Consider the following 22,552-nt stretch of genomic DNA (forward strand, 5'->3'; position numbering starts at 1 on the left):
GGGAATCATTGGCGTTTTGCCTGATTGTGCCGTCAAATCAAATCGCAAGAGGTGAGAAACCAGCCGCGATCCTGATTTTCCGCCTCTCGGTCTATCTTACTGGCTCACCTTGCCGACTGACTGGCAGGACAAGCCGGTAGGGCCGCGGCCTATGGGTGGGATTTTTCGCTCGCCCAAGTGGTGGGAAACATTGCAGTTTGTACCCCGTTTCTCATTCGAATTATGATGGACTATTACAGATTCTCAGCACCTACTTTGCCATTACTCTCCATAGCTGATGCTGAATGGACAGTATCTCCATATAGTCCAAACCGCGGCATCTTGTGACCCACCACACCTGCCACCACCATCCCAGAATGAACACCTATAAGGAGACAAAGAGCAAGTCAATGGAATGGGCATCCTGCCAACCATTCCCAACATCAACAATCATTCCCAACATTCCCAACAAGGAGAGGAGCCATGTTTTTGAGGATGAGAGTGTGATACAGACTGATAGGCTGGAGGAGGTAGATGTTCTGAGGGAAGATGTATTAGCAATTTTGAAAAACCTGAGGGTCGATAAGTTTCCTGGGCCAGATGGGATATATCCTAGGATTCTTTGGGAGGCAAGGGATGAGATTGCAGAGCCTTTGGATTTGATCTTTGGATCCTCACTGTCCACGGGGATAGTGCCAGAGGACTGGAGAGTGGCGAATGTTGTTCCTCTGTTCAAGAAAGGAAATAGGAATGACCCTGGTAATTATAGGCCGGTTAGTCTTACTTCGGTGGTCGGTAAGTAAATGGAAAAGGTCCTGAGGGATAGGATTTATGACCATTTGGAAAGATGCAGCTTAATCCGGGATAGTCAACACAGATTCGTGAAGGGTAAGTCTTGCCTAACAAATTTGATGGAATTCTTTGAGGAGGTAACTAAGTGTGTAGATGAAGGTAGAGCAGTTGATGTTGTATACATGGATTTTAGTAAGGCGTTTGATAAGGTTCCCCATGGTCGGCTCATGAAGAAAGTAAGGAGGTGTGGGATAGAGGGAAATTTGGCCAATTGGATAAGTAACTGGTTATCTCATAGAAGACAGAGGGTGGTGGTGGATGGAAAATTTTCAGACTGGAGACCAGTTACCAGCGGTGTACCACAGGGATCAGTGCTGGGTCCTCTACTATTTGTGATTTTTATCAATGACTTGGAGGAGGGGGCTGAAGGGTGGATCAGTAAATTTGCTGATGACACCAAGATTGGTGGAGTAGTGGATGAGGTGGATGGCTGTTGTAGGCTGCAAAGAGACATTGAAAGGATGCAGAGCTGGGCTGAAAAATGGCAGATGGAGTTTAACACTGATAAGTGCGAGGTGATTCATTTTGGGAGGACAAATTTGAATGCGGATTACAGGGTCAAAGGTAGGGTTCTGAAGACTGTGGAGGAACAGAGAGATCTTGGGGTTCATATTCACAGATCTCTGAAGGTTGCCACTCAAGTGGATAGAGCCATGAAGAAGGCCTGTAGTGTGTTAGCGTTTATTAACAGGAGGTTTGAGTTTAAGAGCTGTGGGGTTATGCTGCAACTGTACAGGACCTTGGTGAGACCACATTTGGAATATTGAGTGCAGTTCTGGTCACCTCACTATAAGAAGGATGTGGAAGCATTGGAGAGAGTGTAAAGGAGATTTACCAGGATGCTGCCTGGTTTGGAGGGTAGGTCTTATGAGGAAAGGTTGAGGGAGCTAGAGCTTTTCTCTTTCGAGCGGAGGAGGTTGAGAGGCGACTTAATAGACATTTATAAGATGATAAGGGGGATAGATAGAGTGGACGTTCAGAGACTATTTCCTCGGGTGGATGTAGCTGTTACTAGGGGGCATAACTATAATGTTCATGGAGGGAGATATAGGAGGGATGTCTGAGGTAGGTTCTTTACTCAGAGAGTGGTTGGGGTGTGGAATGGACTGCCTGCTGTGATAGTGGAGTCAGACACTTTAGGAACTTTCAAGCGGTTATTGGATCGGCACATGGAGCATACCAGAATGATAGGGAGTGGGAGAGCTTGATCTTGGTTTCGGACAAAGCTCGGCACAACATGGAGGGCCGAAGGGCCTGTACTGTGCTGTACTGTTCTATGTTCTATCCTGCCAATCATTCCCAACATCCCAATATTCATTCCCAACATTCTGCCAATCATTCCCAACATCCCAACAATCATTCTCAACATCCCAACAAACATTCCCAACATCCTGCCAATCATCCTCAACATTCCCACAAATCATCCCCAACATTCCCGCCAAACATTCCCAAAACTCCTGCTAATCATTCCCAATGCTCCCACCAATCATTCTCAATGTTCTTGCCAATCATTCCCAATAGCACAGCGGTTACAAGTGGTGTACCTCAGGGATCTGTTTTGGGGCCACTGCTGTTTGTAATATTTATTAATGATCTGGATGAGGGTATAGTTGGGTGGATTAGCAAATTTGCTGATGACACCAAAGTCGGTGGTGTGGTAGACAGTGAGGAAGGGTGTCGTAGTTTGCAGGAAGACTTAGACAGGTTGCAAAGTTGGGCCGAGAGGTGGCGGATGGAGTTTAATGCGGAGAAGTGTGAGGTAATTCACTTTGGTAGGAATAACAGATGTGTTGAGTATAGGGCTAACGGGAGGACTTTGAATAGTGTGGAGGAGCAGAGGGATCTAGGTGTATGTGTGCATAGATCCCTGAAAGTTGGGAATCAAGTAGATAAGGTTGTTAAGAAGGCATATGGTGTCTTGGCGTTTATTGGTAGGGGGATTGAATTTAGGAGTCGTAGCGTTATGTTGCAACTGTACACAACTCTGGTGCGGCCGCACTTGGAGTACTGTGTGCAGTTCTGGTCCCCACATTACAGGAAGGATGTGGAGGCTTTGGAGAGGGTGCAGAGGAGGTTTACCAGGATGTTGCCTGGTATGGAGGGGAGATCCTATGAGGAGAGGCTGAGGGATTTGGGATTGTTTTCGCTGGAAAGGCGGCGGCTAAGAGGGGATCTTATTGAAACATATAAGATGATTAGAGGTTTAGATAGGGTGGATAGTGATAGCCTTTTTCCTCTGATGGAGAAATCCAGCACGAGGGGGCATGGCTTTAAATTGAGGGGGGGTAGTTATAGAACCGATGTCAGGGGTAGGTTCTTTACCCAGAGGGTGGTGAGGGATTGGAATGCCCTGCCAGCATCAGTAGTAAATGCGCCTAGTTTGGGGGCGTTTAAGAGATCCGTAGATAGGTTCATGGACGAAAAGAAATTGGTTTAGGTTGGAGGGTCACAGTTTTTTTTTTAACTGGTCGGTGCAACATCGTGGGCCGAAGGGCCTGTTCTGCGCTGTAATGTTCTATGTTCTATGTTCTAATGCTCCCACCAATCATTCTCACTGCACCCACCAATCATTCTCACTGCTCCCACCAATCATTCTCACTGCTCCCACCAATCATTCTCACTGCTCCCACCAATCATTCTCACTGCTCCCACCAATCATTCTCACTGCTCCCACCAATCATTCTCACTGCTCCCACCAATCATTCTCACTGCTCCCACCAATCATTCTCACTGCTCCCACCAATCATTCTCACTGCTCCCACCAATCATTCTCACTGCTCCCACCAATCATTCTCACTGCTCCCACCAATCATTCTCACTGCTCCCTCCAATCATTCTCACTGCTCCCACCAATCATTCTCACTACTCCCACAAATCATTCTCATTGCTCCCACCAATCATTTCCAACACTCCACCAGTTCCGACTGAGTCACAACAACCAACCTTGGGATCTGGGCGTGCAGGTCCATAGTCCCTGACAGTGGCAACACAGGTGGCCATGGTGATTATGAAAGCACTTGGCACATCATAACATTCAGGGTTATCGGCCAAGATGGGGTTAGGTGGGAATTAGATGGGATTAGGTGGGAATTCAGGTATTTCTATTGTGTTGGTGGGGATTTAATGGGCCAAAGGGCCTCTTCTGCACTGTATGATTCTATAATGATTTGGCCTGCTTGCCTTCATCAGCAGGGGCATTGAGGACAAGAGTTGGCAAATCATGTTGCAGCTATATAAAACCTTGGTTGGGTTTCATTTGGAGTATCATGTGCAGTTCTGCTCACCACACTACCAGAAGGACGTGGAAGCTTTGGAGAGAGTGCAAAGAAGGTTGACCAGGATGTTGCCTGGTCTCGAGGGTGTTGACTATGAGGACTATGAGGGCAGCACGGTAGCACAGTGGTTAGCACTGCTGCTTCACAGCTCCAGGGACCTGGGTTCGATTCCCGGCTTGGGTCACTGTCTGTGTGGAGTTTGCACATTCTCCTCATGTCTGCGTGGGTTTCCTCCGGGTGCTCCGGTTTCCTCCCACAGTCCAAAGATGTGCGGGTTAGGTTGATTGGCCATGATAAAATTGCCCCTTAGTGTCCTGAGGTGCGTAGGTTAGAGGGATTAGTGGGTAAATATGTAGGGATATGGGGGTAGGGCCCGGGTGGGATTGTGGTCGGTACAGACTCGATGGGCCGAATGGCCTCTTTCTGTACTGTAGGGATTCTATGATTTATATTCTATGAGAGGTTGAAAAAACTAGGAATTTTTTCACTGGAAAAACAGAGGCTGAGGGGAGACCTGATAGAGGTCTGCAAAATTATGAGAGGCATAGACAGGGTGGATAGTCAGGGATTTGTTTCCAGGGTGGAAGTGTCAATTACAAAGGGGCACAGGGGGCACACAGGGGTGGCACAGTGGTTAGCACTGTTGCCTCACAGCGCCAGGGACCTGGGTTCGATTCCCGGCTTGGGTCACTGTCTGTGTGGAGTTTGCACATTCACCCCGTGTCTGCGTGGATTTGTTCCAGGTTCCTCCCACAGTCCAAAGATATGTGGGTTAGGTTGATTGGCCATACTAAATTGTCCCTTAATGTTCCGGGATGTGTAGGTTAGAGGGATTAGCGAGGTAAATGTGTGGGGTTGTGGGGATAGAGCCTGGGGAGGGATTGTGGTCGGTGCAGACTCAATGGGCCGAATGGCCTCCTTCTGCACTGTAGGGTTTCTATGATTTCAAGATGAGAGGAGGAAGTTTAAGGGAGATTTGCACAGAAAGTTCATCACGCAGCGAGTGGTGAGTGCTGGGAATGCGCCTCCAGAGGAGGTGGTGGAAGCAGGCACATTGTCAACATTTAAGAGACATCTGGATGGGTACATGATTAGGGAGGAAATGGAGGAATACGGACCGAATAAGGGCAGAAGGTTTTTTTTTAGTTTAGTTAGGGCATCATGATTGGCACAGGCTTGGAGGGCCGAAGGACTTGTTCCTGTGCTGTACTTTTCTTTGTTTTTTGTGTTTTCCAATGCAGGGACAGACTCACCAACACGGATTTGGATATTACTCCCAGTGGATGGATCTTTCAGGTGGTCAATAGATCGTACCATGTCCAGAGCCATGTCACAGATGTTGTGCGCGTGATATTTGGTTTTCTCCGGAACTCCTGCAACCACCATATAGGCATCTCCGATAGTCTCTACCTGTACACATTGGATTATAAAATGAGCATAAAGCCGAAACCGTTCCCTCCCCCTTCCTGCTGTCAGCTGTTAGAATATCAGAAATCGGAGCTTGTGCTTAAATTGTATAACACACAATTAGGCAACAGAAAGAAATTCACACCACAGCAAAAATGCAAATGGGAGAAATCTGCATTTGGACTGGGAGAGTTCAATAAGTCACTATAGAGGGGGTAGAATTTCTGGAGTGCATACAGGATGGTTTTTTTGGACCAATACGTTGAGCAACCAACAAGCTAACAGGCCATCTCGGACTGGGTATTGTGCAATGAGAAATCTGGCAATCTAGTTGTGAGAGAACCCTTGTGAACAAGTGACCATAGTATGATAGAATTCTTTGTCAAGGTGGATAGTGATGTAGTTGATTCTGAGACTAGAGTCCTGAATCGCAATAAAGGTAACTATGATGGTATGAGACATGATGGACTGGGAACATTACCGAAAGGAAGGGGAGTGGTCAGGCAATGGTCAGCACAGCAACAAGTCCTTCTAGCATTTAAGGAATGAATAGGTGAATTCCGAAATTTGTTCATTCCTATTTGGGTCAAGAGTGCTCAGGGAACTGTGGCCAAACCTTGACTTCCAAGGGGAATTAGACATAGTATTAGATTCAAAGAAGAAGCATACAAATGGGCAAGAAAAAGCAATAGACCTGAGTCTATTGAGCAGTTCAGAGCAGTTTAAAATTCAGCAAAGGAGGACCAAATGATTGATTAAGAAAAGGAAAATAGAGTATAAAAGTAAGCTAGCGGGAAACATAAAAACCAACTGCAAAAATTCCTATAGGTACATGAAGAGAAAAAGATTGACAAAAATGAATTTAGGTCCATTACAGTCAGAAACAGGGGAATTCATAACGGGGAACAAATAAATGGCTGAGGAACTACTTTGCTTCTGTCTTCACAAAGGAAAACATGAATAATGTAGCAGATGTGCGGGTTAGGTGGATTGGCCATGCTAAATTGCCCCTTAGTGTCAGGGAGACTAGCAAGGGTAAATGCCTGGGGTTATGGGGATAGGGCCTGGGTGGGATTGTTGTCGGTGCAGACTCGATGGGCTGAATGGCCTCCTTCTGCACTGTAGGATTCTATGATTCTATGTTCTGAGAGAAACAAGCTTCAGTGAGAAGCTGAAGGAGACCAGTATTAGTAGAGATATGGTTTTGGGGAGATTGATGGGAAATTGATCATTGATAGTCCAAAGATGTGCGGGTAGGTTGATTGGCCATGCTAAAATTGCCCCTTAGTGTCCTGAGATGCGTAGGTTAGAGGGATTAGTGGGTAAAATATGTAGGGATATGGGGGTAGGGCCTGGGTGGGATTGTGGTCGGTGCAGACTCGATGGGCCGAATGGCCTCTTTCTGTACTGTAGGGTTTCTATGATTAAATTCTATGATTAAATAGATCTCCAGAGTCTGATATAATCTTCATCCCAGAGTACTTAAAGAAGTGACCCTGGAAATAGTAGATTTATTGTTGGTGATTTTCCAAAATTCTTTGGACTTGGACTGGTTCCTACAGATTGGAGGGTAGCTAATGTAAGCTGGCTATTCAAAAAGGGAGATGGAGAGAAAACAGGGAACTATAGACCAGTGAGCCTAACATCAGTACTGGGGAAGTTGCTGAAGTCCATCATCAAGGATTTCATAATTCAGCATTTGGAAGGCAGTGGTAAAATCAGCATGGATTTACAAAGGGGAAATCATGCTTGACAAATTTATTGGAATTCTTTGAGGGTGTAACTAGTAGAGTTGACCAAGGAAAACCAATGGAGGTGGTTTATTTAGACTTTCAAAGGCTTTCCACAAGATCTCACATTGCAGACTATTATGTAAAGTTAAAGCACATGGTACGTGGGTAGTGTCTTGGGATGGATAGAAAGCTCGTTAGCAGATAGGAAGCAAAGAGTTGGTCTTTTTCCGATTGGCAGGCAGTGAGTAGTAGGATATATTAAAGATTTGGAAGAGGGAACTAAATGTATTATCTCCAAATTTCTAGGATTTTTTTCACAGGAAAGATGGGGGCTGAGGGGAAACCTAATAGAGGTCTACAAAATTATGAGAGGCATAGACAGGGTGGATAGTCAGAGGTTTTTTCCCAGGGTGGAAGTGTCAATTACAAGGGGGCACAAGTTTAAAGGGGGATAGTTTAAGCGAGATGTGTGGGGAAAGTTTTTCACGCAGAGTGGTGGGTGCCTGGAATGCACTGTCAGAGGAGGTGGTGGAAGCAGGTACATTAGCAACATTTAAGAGGCATCTGGATGGGTACATGAATAGAAAGGGAATAGAGGGATACGGACCAAGTCAGGGCAGAAAGTTTTTATTTAGTTTAGTTAGGGCATCATGATTGGCACAGGTTTGGAGGGCCAAAGGGCCAGTTCCTGTGCTGTACTTTTCTTTGTCCTTTGTCCTATGATACCAAGTTGGGTGGGAGGGTGAGTTGTGAGGAGAATGCTCACTGAATACTTCAGTGTAATTTGGACAGGCTGAGTGAGTGGGCATGACAAATGCAGAACAATGTGGATAAATGTGAGGGTGCTAAATTGGGGGAAGGCTAATTATAGCCCGATTAGGCAGGAATTGGTGGCTGTTGATTGGGAGAGGCTGTTCGGGGGTAAGTCCACGTCTGGCATGTGGGAGTCTTTTAAGGAACAGTTGATAAGGCTGCAGGACAGGCATGTGCCTGTAAAAAGGAAGGATAGGAAAGGTAGGATTCGAGAGCTGTGGATAACCAGGGAAATTGAGGGTCTGATCAAAAAGAAAAGAGAGGTGTACGTTAGGTCCAGGCAACTGAAAACAGATGCAGCTCTGGAGGAATACAGAGAGAGTAGGAAAGAACTCAAAGGGGGAGTTAGAAGGGCAAAAAGAGGTCACAAAATGTTCTTGGCAGACAGGATTAAGGAGAATCCCAAGGCATTTTATTCATATGTTAGGAACAAAAGAGTTGTCAGGGAAAAAGTCGGACCTCTCAGGGACAAAGGAGGGGAATTATGCTTAGAACCCAAGGGAATAGAGGAGATCCTAAATGAATACTTTGCATCGGTATTCACAAAGGAGAGGGACTTGTTGACTGGGAGTGACTCAGAGGGAGGTGTTGACCCGTAAGAGAGAATCTCCATTTCAAGGGAGGAAGTGTTAGGTTTTTTAGGTAACATTAAAACCGACAAATCCCCAGGGCCTGATGGCATCTATCCTAGACTGCTCAGGGAGACAAGAGATGTAATTGCTGGGCCTCTGACGGAAATCTTTGTCTCTTCGTTGGACACAGGTGAGGTCCCTGAAGATTGGAGGATAGCGAATGTGGTACCGTTATTTAAGAAGGGTAGCAGGGATAAACTGGGTAATTATAGGCCAATGAGCTTGACGTTGTTGGAGAGGATTCTTAGAGGCAGGATGTATGTGCATTTAGAACGGAACAATCTCATTAGTGACAGACAGCATGGTTTTGTAAGAGGGAGGTCGTGCCTTACAAATTTGGTGGAGTTTTTTGAGGAAGTGACAAAAGCGGTTGACGAAGGAAGGGCCGTGGATGTCGTCTATATGGATTTCAGTAAGGCATTTGACAAAGTCCCTCATGGCAGGTTGGTTAAGAAGGTTAAGGCTCATGGGATACAAGGAGAGGTGGCTAGATGGGTAGAAAACTGGCTTGGCCACAGGAGACAGAGGGTAGCAGTGGAAGGGCCTTTTTCTGGCTGGAGGTCTGTGACCAGCGGTGTTCCGCAGGGCTCTGTACTGGGACCTCTGCTATTTGTGATACAGAACAAAGAACAATACAGCACAGGAACAGGCCCTTCGGCCCTCCAAGCCCATGCCGCTCACTGGTCCAAACTAGACCATTCTTTTGTATCCCTCCATTCCCACTCCGTTCATATGGCTATCTAGATAAGTCTTAAACGTTCCCAGTGTATCCGCCTCCACCACCTTCCCTGGCAGCGCATTCCAGGCCCCCACCACCCTCTGTGTAAAATATGTCCTTCTGATATCTGTGTTAAACCTCCCCCCCCTTCACCTTGAACCTATGACCCCTCGTGAACGTCACCACCGACCTGGGAAAAAGCTTCCCACCGTTCACCCTATCTATGCCTTTCATAATTTTATACACCTCTATTAAGTCTCCCCTCATCCTCCGTCTTTCCAGGGAGAACAACCCCAGTTTACCCAATCTCTCCTCATAACTAAGCCCCTCCATACCAGGCAACATCCTGGTAAACCTCCTCTGTACTCTCTCCAAAGCCTCCACGTCCTTCTGGTAGTGTGGTGACCAGAACTGGACGCAGTATTCCAAATGCGGCCAAACCAACGTTCTATACATCTGCAACATCAGACCCCAACCTTTATACTCTATGCCCCATTCCTATAAGGGAAGCATGCCATATGCCTTCTTCACCACCTTCTCAACCTGTGACGTCACCTTCAAGGATCTGTGGACTTGCACACCCAGGTCCCTCTGCGTATCTACACCTTTATGGTTCTGCCATTTATCGTATAGCTCCTCCCTACATTATTTCTACCAAAATGCATCACTTCGCATTTATCAGGATTGAACTCCATCTGCCATTTCTTTGCCCAAATTTCCAGCCTATCTATATCCTTCTGTAGCTTCTGACAATGCTCCTCACTATCTGCAAGTCCTGCCAATTTTGTGTCATCCGCAAACTTACTGATCACCCCAGTTACACCTTCTTCCAGATCGTTTATATAAATCACAAACAGCAGAGGTCCCAATACAGAGCCCTGCGGAACACCACTAGTCTCAGGCCTCCAGCCGGAAAAAGACCCTTCCACTGCCACCCTCTGTCTTCTGTGACCAAGCCAGTTCTCCACCCATCTAGCCATATATATATAAATGATTTGGAAGAAAGTGTAACTGGTGTTATCAGCAAGTTTGCGGATGACACGAAAATGGCTGGACTTGCGGATAGCGATGAACATTGTCGGGCAAGACAGCAGGATATAGATAGGTTGGAAAATTGGGCGGAGAAATGGCAGATGGAATTTAATCCAGATAAAAGCGAAGTGATGCATTTTGGAAGAACTAATGTAGGGTGGAGTTATACAATAAATGGCAGAGCCATCAAGAGTATAGAAACACAGAGGGACCTAGGTGTGCAAGTCCACAAATCCCTGAAGGTGGCAGCACAGGTGGCGAAGGTGGTGAAGAAGGCATATGGTATGCTTGCCTTTATAGGACGGGGTATAGAATATAAAAGCTGGAGTCTGATGTTGCAGCTGTATAGAACGCTGGTTAGGCCACATTTGGAGTACTGCGTCCAGTTCTGGTCGCCGCACTACTAGAAGGGCGTGGAGGCTTTAGAGAGTGCAGAGGAGGTTTACCAGGATGTTGCCTGGTGTGGAAGGTCTTAGCTATGAGGAGAGATTGGGTAAACTGGGCTTGTTCTCCCTGGAAAGACGGAGAATGAGGGGAGACCTAATAGAGGTGTACAAAATTATGAAGGGTATAGATAGGGTGAACAGTGGGAAGCTTTTTCCCAGGTCGCAGGTGACGATCACGCGGGGTCACGGGCTCAAGGTGAGAGGGGCGAGGTATAACTCAGATATCAGAGGGACGTTTTTTACACAGAGAGTGGTGGGGGCCTGGAATGTGCTGCCAAGTAGGGTGGTGGAGGCAGACACGCTGACATCGTTTAAGACTTACCTGGATAGTCACATGAGCAGTCTGGGAATGGAGGGATACAAACGAATGGTCTAGTTGGACCAATGAGTGGCACAGGCTTGGAGGGCCGAGGGGCCTGTTTCCTGTGCTGTACTGTTCTTTGTTCTTTTTTGTTCTTTTTCTTTGTTATCTTAAACTTATAAAATTCTAACAAGATTAGACAGGGTAGATTGAGAAAGAATGTTCGTGATGATGGGGGAATCTAGAACTAGGGGTCATAGGGACTTGTGGGGTACCGCAGGGATCTGTAAAAGTTCCTATAGGTATGTAAAGAGACCCTGGGACCCCAACTATTCACCAGGGTCATGCTTTGAGGATAGTTTGAGACTGAGGTGAGGAAAACTTTCTTCAGCCAAAGAGTGGTGAATCTGTGGAATTCACTATCACAGAAAGCTGTTGAGGTCAAAATCATAGATTCATAGAATACAAGGGAGGCCATTCAACCCATCGAGCCTGCACTGACAACAATCTCACCCAGGCAATTTAGCACGGCCAATCAGCGTAACTCGCACATCTTTGGACTGTAGGAGGAGCATCTGGAGGAAACCCCCACAGACACAGGGAGATGGTGCAAACTCCACACAGACAGTGACCTCAGGCTGGAATTGAAGTTGGATCCCTGGCGCTGTGAGGCAGCAATGTTAGCCACTGTGCCACCGTGCCGGCTGTTGTGTGATTTTCAGAAGAAATTAGATATAGCTCTTAGGGTTAAAGAGACCAAGGTATATGGAGGGGAGGCAGGGTCAGGAGATTAAGTTTGATCAGTCATGATTGAAACGAATGGCGAAGCAGGCTCTAAGGGCCGAATAGCCTACTTTTCCACGTTTCTATGTGAAATAGGATAGCATCATTTCCTATTGAACTGGCAGGTAAAATGGGGCAGCACGGTGGCATAGTGGTCAGCAGGGACCCGGGTTCAATTCCAGCCTTGGGTCACTGTCTATGTGGAGTTTGCACGTTCTCTCCGTGTCTGCATGGGTTTCCTCCGGGTGCTCCGGTTTCCTCCGACACACCAAAGATGTGCAGGTTAGGTGTATTGGATATGCTAAAAGAATTGCCCCTGAGTTAAATAGGATTTCCTAGCATTTCCTAATCCATCGGCAGGTAAAATAGGATAGAACCATTTCCTAATGAGCTAGCAGGTAAAATGGGGCAGGACCATTTCCTAATGAACCGCCAGGTAAAACGGGATAGAACCAGTTTCTAACGAACCAGCAGATAATATGGAATAAGAATATTTCCCAATAAACTGGCAGGTAAAAAGGTATGCGATCATTTCCTATGAAACGACAGGGAAAATGGGAGGGGATACACTATTAATGAATCGGAAGGTAAAACGGGATAGGAAAATTTCCGAATCTCGAGTTCTGTCTGAGAGTGTTGTTGAGACAGATACAAAGTGTGGTTGATAGATTCACACAGCGGGTGGTTCGGATCTGGAATGCACTGTCTGAGAGTGCGGTGGAGGCAGATTCACACAGCAAGTGGATAGGATTCTGAATGCACTGTCTGAGAGTTGGCGGGGGCTGATTCATATAGTGAGTGGTTAGGATCTGGAATGCATTGTCTTGAGAGTCTGGTGGATACAGATTCACAGAGCAAGTGGTTAGATTCTTGAATACACTGAGTGCGATGGAGACACATTCACAAAGCGAGTGGCTAGAATCCAAAATGCACTGTCTCTGAGTTTTGTGGCGACGGATTCACACAGTGAGTAGTTAGGATTTTGAATGTTCTTTCTGCGAATCTGGTGGAGGCAGATTTACAGGTCGAATGGCTAGGATCCAGAATACACTGCCTGAGAGTGGTGGAGATGGATTCATAAAGCGAGTGATTAGTATCTGGAAATGATTGAGAGCCTGTTCGGACAGATTCACACAATGTGTGGTGAGGATCCAGAATACACTGCCTGAGAATATGGTGGAGACAGATTCTTACGGGGAGTGGTTCGGATCTCAAATGCACTATCTCAGAGTGTGATGGAGACAGATTCACACAGCAAATGTAAAGGATCTGGAATGCACTGTCTGGGAGCGTGGTGGAAGCAGATTCATGTCGTGAGTGGTTAGGATCTGGAATGCAATGTCTGAAAGTGTGATGGAAGCTGTTTCAAGCATCGAGTGGTTAGAATTTGGAATGCATTGTCCGAGAGTGTGGTGCAGACAGGTTCACACCGTGGGTGTTTAGGATCTGGAATGCACTGTCTGAGACTGTGGAGACAGGTTCACACAACTTAGTATGGAGTGTGAGAATGGTGAAGAAATGTACACAGCGAGCGATTAGGATCTGAAATGCATTGTCTGAGAGTGTGGTAGAGACAGATTCAATGGAAGCATTCAAGAGGGAATTAGATAAATGTCTGAAGATAAGTAATTTGCAAGGTCATTGGTAAAAGGCAGGGTGTTGTGCCAGGAGAATGCCCTTCTTTTGTACTTCAACCATTCTATAAATCTATCATTCCTTGGCTAACAAGTGAGGTTAAAGATTGTATTAGAACAAATGTTATTGAAAGGGTTAATAGTCACACAAGTTTAAAAATTACACAAGCTGCAAGTGAAAAGGTCTTCTTATAAGAGATTTCACAGATAGACACCAAGACCATTAGTCTGGCAAAGCACATAAATCTGTAACTGGAAAATGAGAGTGGTCCACAGATAGAGAAACGAGCTGTACAAGTTTTAATGCTTATTGGATATTGTAATGAAGCAAGCATAAAGTGATTGTGATTGGTTTATGCTAATTACTTGTAATCAATTTTGAAAATTTTAATTGCCTTTGCATCTTGGAATACACCAGACTGGCTAGATACGGGGATGTGAACTGTAACTTCCCAGAGTCCTTGCTATAGCTTGTATTAAAACACCTGTTTAAGAAAACTCTGTTACTTGTCTGATTATTCAAAGGGTAAAGTTGTGACCACTTAAAAGGCTGACATCACAGCCCGCAACAATTTGGCAACGGGATGGGATTTCGCCCAGGGTGGCTGTGGGTAGCGCTGTGTATGAATCATCTGATTGAAACTCTCAGCTGAGCTATCATAAACCTAGCAATAGTAGCCAATTTAACGAGTGAAATGCGAGCCCAGAGTAAACCAGGCAAGGGGAGTTTTTGAGGGTCAACTCTGCGATCGCACAGAGTGGTCAAAAGACCACGGGACATGGTGAGAGCCGAAAAGGCAGAGCAGAAAGGCGGGAAGCTGAAAAGGTGGTAGGCCGAAAGGCGTATCTCGAGGAATGGGAGGGGAGAAGCAGTTTGCTCTGAACTCATTTTGACTAAATTTTGGTAGTGTGGATGGACAGAGAGATCTTGGTGTCCATGTGCATAGATCTCTGAAAGTTGGCACCCAGGTTGATAGGGTTGTTAAGGAGGCGTACGGAGTGTTAGCTTTTATTGGTAGAGGGATTGAGTTTCGGAGCCAGGAGGTCATGCTGCAACTGTACAAAACTCTGGTGCAGCCGCACTTGGAGTATTGCGTACAGTTCTGGTCACCGCATTTTAGGAAAGATGTGGAAGCATTGGAAAGGGTGCAGAGGAGATTTACTAGGATGTTGCCTGGTATGGTGGGAAGGTCTTATGAGGAAAGGCTGAGGGACTTGAGGTTGTTTTCGTTAGAGAGAAGAAGGTTAAGAAATGACTTAATAGAGGCATACAAGATGATCAGAGGATTAGATAGGATGGACAGTGAGAACCTTTTTCCTCGGATGGTGATGGCTAGCACAAGGGGACATAGCTTTAAATTGAGGGGTGATAGATATAGGACAGATGTCAGAGGTAGGTCTTCACTCAGAGAGTAGTAAGGGCATGGAATGCCCTGCCTGCAGCAGTAGTGGACTCGCCAACATTAAGGGCATTTAAATGGTCATTGGATAAACATATGGATGATATTGGAATAGTGTAGGTTAGATGGGCTTTAGATTGGTTTCACTGGTCGGCGCAACATCGAGGGCTGAAGGGCCTGTACTGTGCTGTAATGTTCTGTGTTCTATGTTTAAGCTGCACTGCAATTATAAGATTAGTAAAAGTTATAATATAACCAATCTGTCTAAAGGAAATTCGACTGTCTAAAAAATTTAGAAGTTTGTGTTGTAGGTTTGAATTACAGATATAGAAGTAAATCAGGCACGGGAAATCAGCTTAAAAACAACTTGTGTTGCTCTGTCACTTCAAGAAGCTGGAAGTGCAAAGTGACTTGTTTAAAGTTTATGAGCTGTAGCTATCTCTATATTGCGTGCTAAGTTCTGTCTGGGGTCTGTCGGAAAGTTAACTATTTCCACAAACAGTTGATTTGATTCTAAATCGCTCTGAAACTCTTGGCTTTGTGTTAGTTTATCAGGGCAGATTTATGGGAAGCAATTAAATGTGCAAATTTTCAGAGTCGGCTGGAGGAACGTGGAATAAGTGTGAAAATGTGATAGTCTTAATTTGGTAGGGTTAATTAAAATTTGGGATATTTGAAGTCATAGAGTCATTTACGTTGTATTCCATCTGTAATTTTCTAGATTGTTCGCTTAGCCTATACAAGTCCTCTTGAAGCCTCTTTGCATCCTCTTCACATCTTGCAGTCCCACCCAATTTGGTGTCATCACCAAATCTGGAAATATCACAGTTGGTCCTCACACCCAAATCATTGATATAGATTGTGAACAGTTGTGGTACAACCACTGGCCTTTGTGGTACCCATCTAGTAACAACCTGAGACATCTCATGATGTGGAGATGCCGGCATTGGACTGAGGTAAGCACAGTAAGAAGTCTCACAACACCAGGTTAAAGTCCAACAGGTTTATTTGGAATCACGAGCTTTCAGAATGCTGCTGAATCATGAACAACGCTCCGAAAGCTTGTGATTCCAAATAAACCTGTTGGATTTTAACTTGGTGTTGTGAGACTTCTTACTGAGACATCTCAGATTAGCAGGCCTTAACTGATAAGGTACATTGAAGACATTGTAATGTTGGTAAAAGAGGATGTCCTTAGTTAGAATTGAGAAACAAAAAAAGGGATAATCACCACACTGGGTGCTCAATAGGCTTAAAAATAGTGGGCAGAATTTTTCCGTATTTTGTCAAAGTGTCAGTTCCAGTGAGAAAACTGAATGAAATCCCATCGGAACCAACAGCAGGAAATCTCATTGAATATTCAGCCTCTTGAACAAATTTTTTTTTGACCATGTGGATCACGCCGCGCTTGTGGTAGTTTGCCTCTGATTCGCTCGCCCTGGGAAAATCAATCTTTGCAATCAGTAGGGCACCCCATATAAATGCCTCCCCAGCATTTGTTCTGGATCCACTAAAGGGGATGGCTGCCAGGAAGCCAGCACCAAGATTCTCAGAGAGAGCCCTTACCAAATTATTGGATGGTGTGGAGCAGAGGAAGGACGTCCTGTACCCGCATTCCTGCAGACGTCCTTCCACCTAGGTTAGCACCCCCACCTGGGAGGCAGAGGCTGCCATTGCAACTGCCAGCTCGCTGCAGAAGTGGACAGAGCAACAGTGCCACAAGAAGATGAATGATCTTCTTTGCGCAGCCAGGGTAAGTTTGCCTCCTCACGTCTCTCTCCTGCTGCATCCCTTCATACACCAATCAAATCTCCAGGGTGATCTCTCACCCAACCACCTCACATATTCCCAACACCTCTCATGACGTTTCCCCCCCATAGTCCCCTAAGTAGATAACCTGCTCCTCTTATCCCCGCTCCCACTCACCTCCTACACATGCCAGACATTATCACCATCTGAATTCACAGGACTCCTGCCTAAACTTTCCCCATCTGTCTTATTGCAGGATAAACTTGATCAAAACTGCCATGAGCAGGCACAGCCTGTCATGCCCAAGTTGAGAAACCTAATGCCTTTTGAGGAAAGAGCACTTGGGCTGGCCAGCGAGGAGCAGGATCATACCTGTGCAGAGGGTGAAATGATGTTCTAATGCCATTTAGCTTCCCTTGCAGGTCAATCAGTCGTCCAGCATGGATACCACAGACCTGAGCAGCTCCAAGGGAGAGATCTCAGAGACAAGCATCAAAGAGGTGTCACATCTGTCACCCGCACCCTCCACCAGTGCAGACACTCATACCTTTGTGGGATTAACTAATAGGAAGGCTTCTAGGTCATTCATTGACTAACACCTCACAGTTGAAGATCTATGGCAGGCGGAGTCAGGGATGTTTTGGGAAACCAGAAATCAGAGGGATACTGGAGCCAGGGCTCTTCTGAGCCTCAGGCTGATGATGTGCCCCTGGGCCTGGTCATCCCAGAGCTGCTGGAGCTGCAAAGGCAGAGTCACGAGCATCAGGAATGAATCCCTCCTCGGCCTGTAAGGCTGATTGGAGGAGTCCCATTAGAATAATAGAACCATAGAATCCCTACAGTGCAGAAGGAGGCCATTCAGCTCATCGAGCCTGCACCGACTCTGACAGAGTGTCTTTTGTGATGCCACTGTTTAAAAAAGGAGGTAGACAAAAGGCAGGTAACTATAGGCCGGTTAGCTTAACTTCTGTTGTAGGGAAAATGCTTGAATCTATCATCAAAGAAGAAATAACGAGACATCTGGATATAAATTGTCTCATTGGTAAGACGCAGCATGGGTTCATGAAGGGCAGCTCATGTTGGGCTAATTTGGTGGAATTCTTTGAGAACATTACATGTGCAGTGGACAATGGGGAACCTGTGGATGTGGTGTATCTGGATTTCCAGAAGGCATTTGACAAGGTGCCGCACCAAAGACTGCTACAGATGATAAAGGTGCACAGTGTTACGGGTAATGTATTAGCATGGATAGAGGATTGGTTAACTAACAGAAAGCAAAGAGTGGGGGTAAATGGGTGTTTTTCTGGTTGGCGATCAGTGACTAGTGATGTGCCTCAGGGATCAGTGTTGGGACCGCAATTGTTTACGATTTATATAGCTGATTTGGAGTTGGGGACCAAGTGTAGTGTGTCAAAATTCGCAGATGACACTAAAATGGGTGGAAGAGCAAAGTGTGCAGAGGACGCTGAAAGTCTGCAAAGGGATATAGATAATCTAAGTGAATGAGCGAGGGTCTGGCAGATGGAGTACAATGTTGGTAAATGTGAGGTCATCCATTTTGGTAGGAATAACAGCAAAATGGACGATTATTTAAATGGTAAAAAATTGCAGCATGCTGCTGTGCAGAGGGACCTGGGTGTCCTTGTGCAGAAATCTCAAGGAGTTGGTTTGCAGGTGCAGCAGGTAATTAAGAAGGCAAATGGAATTTTGTCCTTCATTGCTAGAGGAATGGAGATTAGAAACAGCAAGATTATGTTGCAGCTGTATAAAGTGCTGGTGAGGCCACACTTGGAGTACTGTGTACAGTTTTGGTCTCCTTACTTGAGAAAGGATATACTGGCACTGGAGGGGATGCAGAGGAGATTCACTAGGTTGATTCCGGAGTTGAGAGGGTTGGCTTATGAGGAGAGACTAAGTAGACTGGGGCTATACTCATTGGAATTCAGAAGAGTGAGGGGAGATCTTATAGAAACATATAAGATTATGAAGGGAATAGATAAGATCGAAGCATGGAAGTTGTTTCCACTAAGGGGCATAGCCTCAAAATAAGGGGAAGCAGCTTTAGGACTGAGCTGAGGAGGAACTCCTTCACACAAAGGGTTGTGAATCTGTGGAATTCCCTGCCCAGTGGAGCAGTTGAGGCGACCTCATTGAATGTTTTTAAGGCAAGGATAGATAAATTTTTGAACAGTAAAGGAATTAAGGGTTATGGTGAGTGGGCAGGTAAGTGGAGCTGACACCATAAAAAGATCAGCCATGATCTTATTCAATGGTGGAGCAGGCTCAAGGGGCCAGATAGCCTACTCCTGCTCCTAGTTCTTATATTCTTATGTTCTTACCCAGGACCTGTCCTCCGGTCCTACCCCCATAACCCCATGCACTCACCATGGTTAATCCATCAAACCTATACATCTTGGAACTCTAAGGTGTAATTTAGCCTGGTCAATCCACCTAAGCTGCATTTCTTTGGACATTGCCTTCTGTCCAAGGAGATGGCACCATCACTCCAATGCAGCGAGGCCAACACTGTGAGGATGTGTCTGTAATGTAGACCTTGATGCAGGATATATACGCTATGGCGAGGGGTGTCTGCACCATGGTTCAGGGCACTAGTAATGGCAATCCATGGGTGTCAGTGCCAGAGGATGGTGGGGCTTCTAGCGGCCCCATTTTCTTTTACGTGATGTGGGCATTACTGGCTCGACCAGCACTTATTGCCCATCCCTAGTTGCCCTTGAGAAGGTGGTGGTGAGCTGCCTTCTTGAACTGCTGCAGTCCTTGAGATGCAGGTAGACCTATATTGCAGTTAGGGAGAGTGCTCCAGGATTTTGACACGGTGAGTTATGAAATGGCGATATATTCCCAAGTCAGGATAATAATTGACTTGGAGGGGAACCTCCAGGTGATGGTGCTCCCATGTGTCTTATCCTTCTGGATGTTGGTGGTCGTGGCTTTGGAACGTGCTGTCCAAGGTTCTTTGGTGAGTTGCTGAGTTGCATCTTGTAGATGGTACAAAGGCTGCCATTATTCGTCAGTGGTGGTGGGAGTGTTTGTTAGTGAGTGGGGTATAATTAATGAGCTGTTTTGTCCAGGATGGTGTTGAGCTTCGAGTGTTGTTGAAGATGCACTCATCCAGGCAAGTGGAGAATATTCCATTACACTCCTGACTTGTGCCTTATAGATGGTGGGCAGCCTTTGGAGGATCAGGAGGTGAGTCGCACACCACAGGATTCCTAGCCTTTGTCCTGCTCATCATAGAAATCATAGAAACCCTACAGTGCAGAAGGAGGCCATTCGGCCCATCGAGTCTGCACCGACCACAATCCCGCCCAGGCCCTACCCCCACATATTTACCTGCTAATCCCTCTAACCTACACATCCCAGGACTCTAAGGGGCAATTTTTTTTAACCTGGCCAATCAACCTAACCCGCACATCTTTGGACTGTGGGAGGAAACCGGAGCACCCGGAGGAAACCCACGCAGACACGAGGAGAATGTGCAAACTCCACACAGACAGTGACCCGAGCCGGGAATCGAACCCGGAACCCTGGAGCTGTGAAGCAGCAGTGCTAACCAGCGTGCTACCGTGATCATAGAATCATAGAAGGGACAGCATGGAGACAGGCCCTTTGACTCAAACTGGTCCATGCCGACCAAAATGCCCATCTAAACTAACACCATTTGCTTGCATTTGGCCCATAGCCCTCTAAACCTTATCCATGTATCTATCCAAATGCCTTTTAAATGTTGTCAATGTCCCTGTCTCAACCACTTCCTCCGGCAGCACATTCCACATACGTACCATCTGCTCCTCGGGTTCCCATGAATTATTTCCCCTCTTAACTTAAACCTATGCCCTCTAGTACTTGATTCCCCAACCCTGGGAAAATGACTGAGTGCATTCACCTGATTCATGCCTCTCATGGTCTTACACACCTCTACAAGATCACCCCTCAGTCTTCTAAGTGCCAAAGAAAAAAGTCGCAGCCTGTGCAACCTCTCCCTATAACTCAGTTCCTTGAGTCCTGGCAACATCCCCTTGTAAATCTTTTCTGCACTGTCTCCAGTTTAATAACAGCTTTCCTATAGCAAGGTGACCAAAACTGAACACAGTACTCCAGGTGCAGCCTCACCAACGTCCTGTACAACTGCAACATAACTTCTCAACTTCTATACTCAATGCGCTGACTGATGAAGGCCAGCATGCCAAAAGCCTTCTTCACTGCTCTTTCTACCTGTGACTCCAGCTTTAGAGAAATGTGCATTTGAATTCCAAGGTGCCTCTGTTCCACAATACTCCCTAAGGTCCTACCATTCACTGTGAAAGTCCTACCTTGATTTGAATTTCCAAAATGCAACACCTCACACTTATCTGTATTGAACTCCATTTGCCATTTCTCGGTCCACTTCCCCAGCTAATCAAGATCCTGCTGCAATTTTTGATAACCTTCCTCACTGTCCACAATATTTACATGGCTAGTACAGTTCAGTTTCTAGAACAAAGAAAAGTACAGCACAGGTACAGGCCCTTCGGCACTCCAAGCACATGCTGATCACGATGCCCTAACTAAACTACAAAAAACTTTCTGCCCTTACTTGGACCATCTTCCTCTATTCCCTCCCTATTCATGTACCCATAGAATCATAGAATCCCTACAGTGCAGAAGGAGGCCATTTGGCCCATCAAGCCTGCACTGACAATAATCCCACCCAGGCCCTATTCCTGTAACCCCATGTATTTACCCCGCTAATCCCTCTGTCACTAAGGGCGATTTACCACGGCCAATCAACCTAATCCGCACATCTTTAAAATGTTGCGAATGTGCTTGCTTCTACCACCTCATTTGGCAGCATGTTCCAGGCACCCACCATTTTTTGTGTGAAAAACTTCCCCCTCTCACCTTGAACCAGTGCCCCTTGTAATTGACATTCCATCCTGGGAAAAAAAAACCTCTGACTATCCACCCTGTCTATGCCTCTCATAATTTTGTGGACTTCTATCAGGTCTCCCCTCAGCCTCTGTCTTTCCAGTGCAAACACTCCTGCTTTATTCTACCTCTTCTCATAGCCAACGTCCTTGAGACCAGGCAACATCCTGGTGAACCTTCTTTGCACTCTCTCCAAAGCTTCAATATCCTTCTGGTAGTGTGGTGACCAGAACTGCACGCAATACTCCAAATGTGGCCTAACCAAGGTTTTATATTGCTGCAACATGATTTCCCAACTCCTGTACTCAATGCCCCGGTCGATGAAGGCAAGCATGCCAAATGCCTTCTTAATCACCTTGGCCTCCTGTGTTGCCACTTCTAGGGAACAGTGGACCTGCACGCCCAGATCTGTCTTTATGTTAATATTCCTAAGGGTTCTGCCATTTACAGTATAATTCACACCTAAATTTGATCCTCCAAAATGCAAAAAATTGCATTTGTCTGGATTAAACTCCATCTGCCATTTCTGTGCGCAAGTCTCCAATCTACCTATATCCTGCTGTATGCTCTGACATCTCCGGCATGATCAGCAACTCTGCCAATTTTCGTGTCGTCTGCAAACTTAGTATTCAGACCACCCAAATTTTCCTCCAGATCATTTATAGATACTATAAATATATTTGGGGAGGCAATGGCCTAGTGGTAATATCGCTTGACTATTAATCCAAAAACTCAAATAATGTGCTGGGGACCTGGGTTCAAATCCTGCCACAGCAGATGGTGGAATTTGCATTTAATAAAAATATCTGGAATTAAGAATCTACTGATGACCATGAAACCATTCTCGATTGTTGAAAAACTCATCTGGC

The 22,552-nt window shown here is 45.9% G+C and overlaps 1 protein-coding gene across 1 annotated transcript in view; it reads right to left on the minus strand.

The window, feature by feature from the left end:
• Positions 1-233: 233 nt before the first annotated feature.
• LOC144484487 (soluble guanylate cyclase 88E-like) overlaps positions 234-22,552 on the minus strand; it is a 30,076-nt gene continuing 7,757 nt past the window's right edge. Inside the window, exons 3-4 of the mRNA XM_078203003.1 lie at positions 5,360-5,516; positions 234-364 (exon numbers count right to left, since the gene is read on the minus strand). Of these exons, the coding sequence (XP_078059129.1) occupies positions 234-364; positions 5,360-5,516 (288 nt within the window). The remainder of the gene's footprint in view (positions 365-5,359; positions 5,517-22,552) is intronic.

This window comes from Mustelus asterias, unplaced genomic scaffold (genome assembly GCF_964213995.1).
Source record: "Mustelus asterias unplaced genomic scaffold, sMusAst1.hap1.1 HAP1_SCAFFOLD_112, whole genome shotgun sequence".
Taxonomy (NCBI): domain Eukaryota; kingdom Metazoa; phylum Chordata; class Chondrichthyes; order Carcharhiniformes; family Triakidae; genus Mustelus; species Mustelus asterias.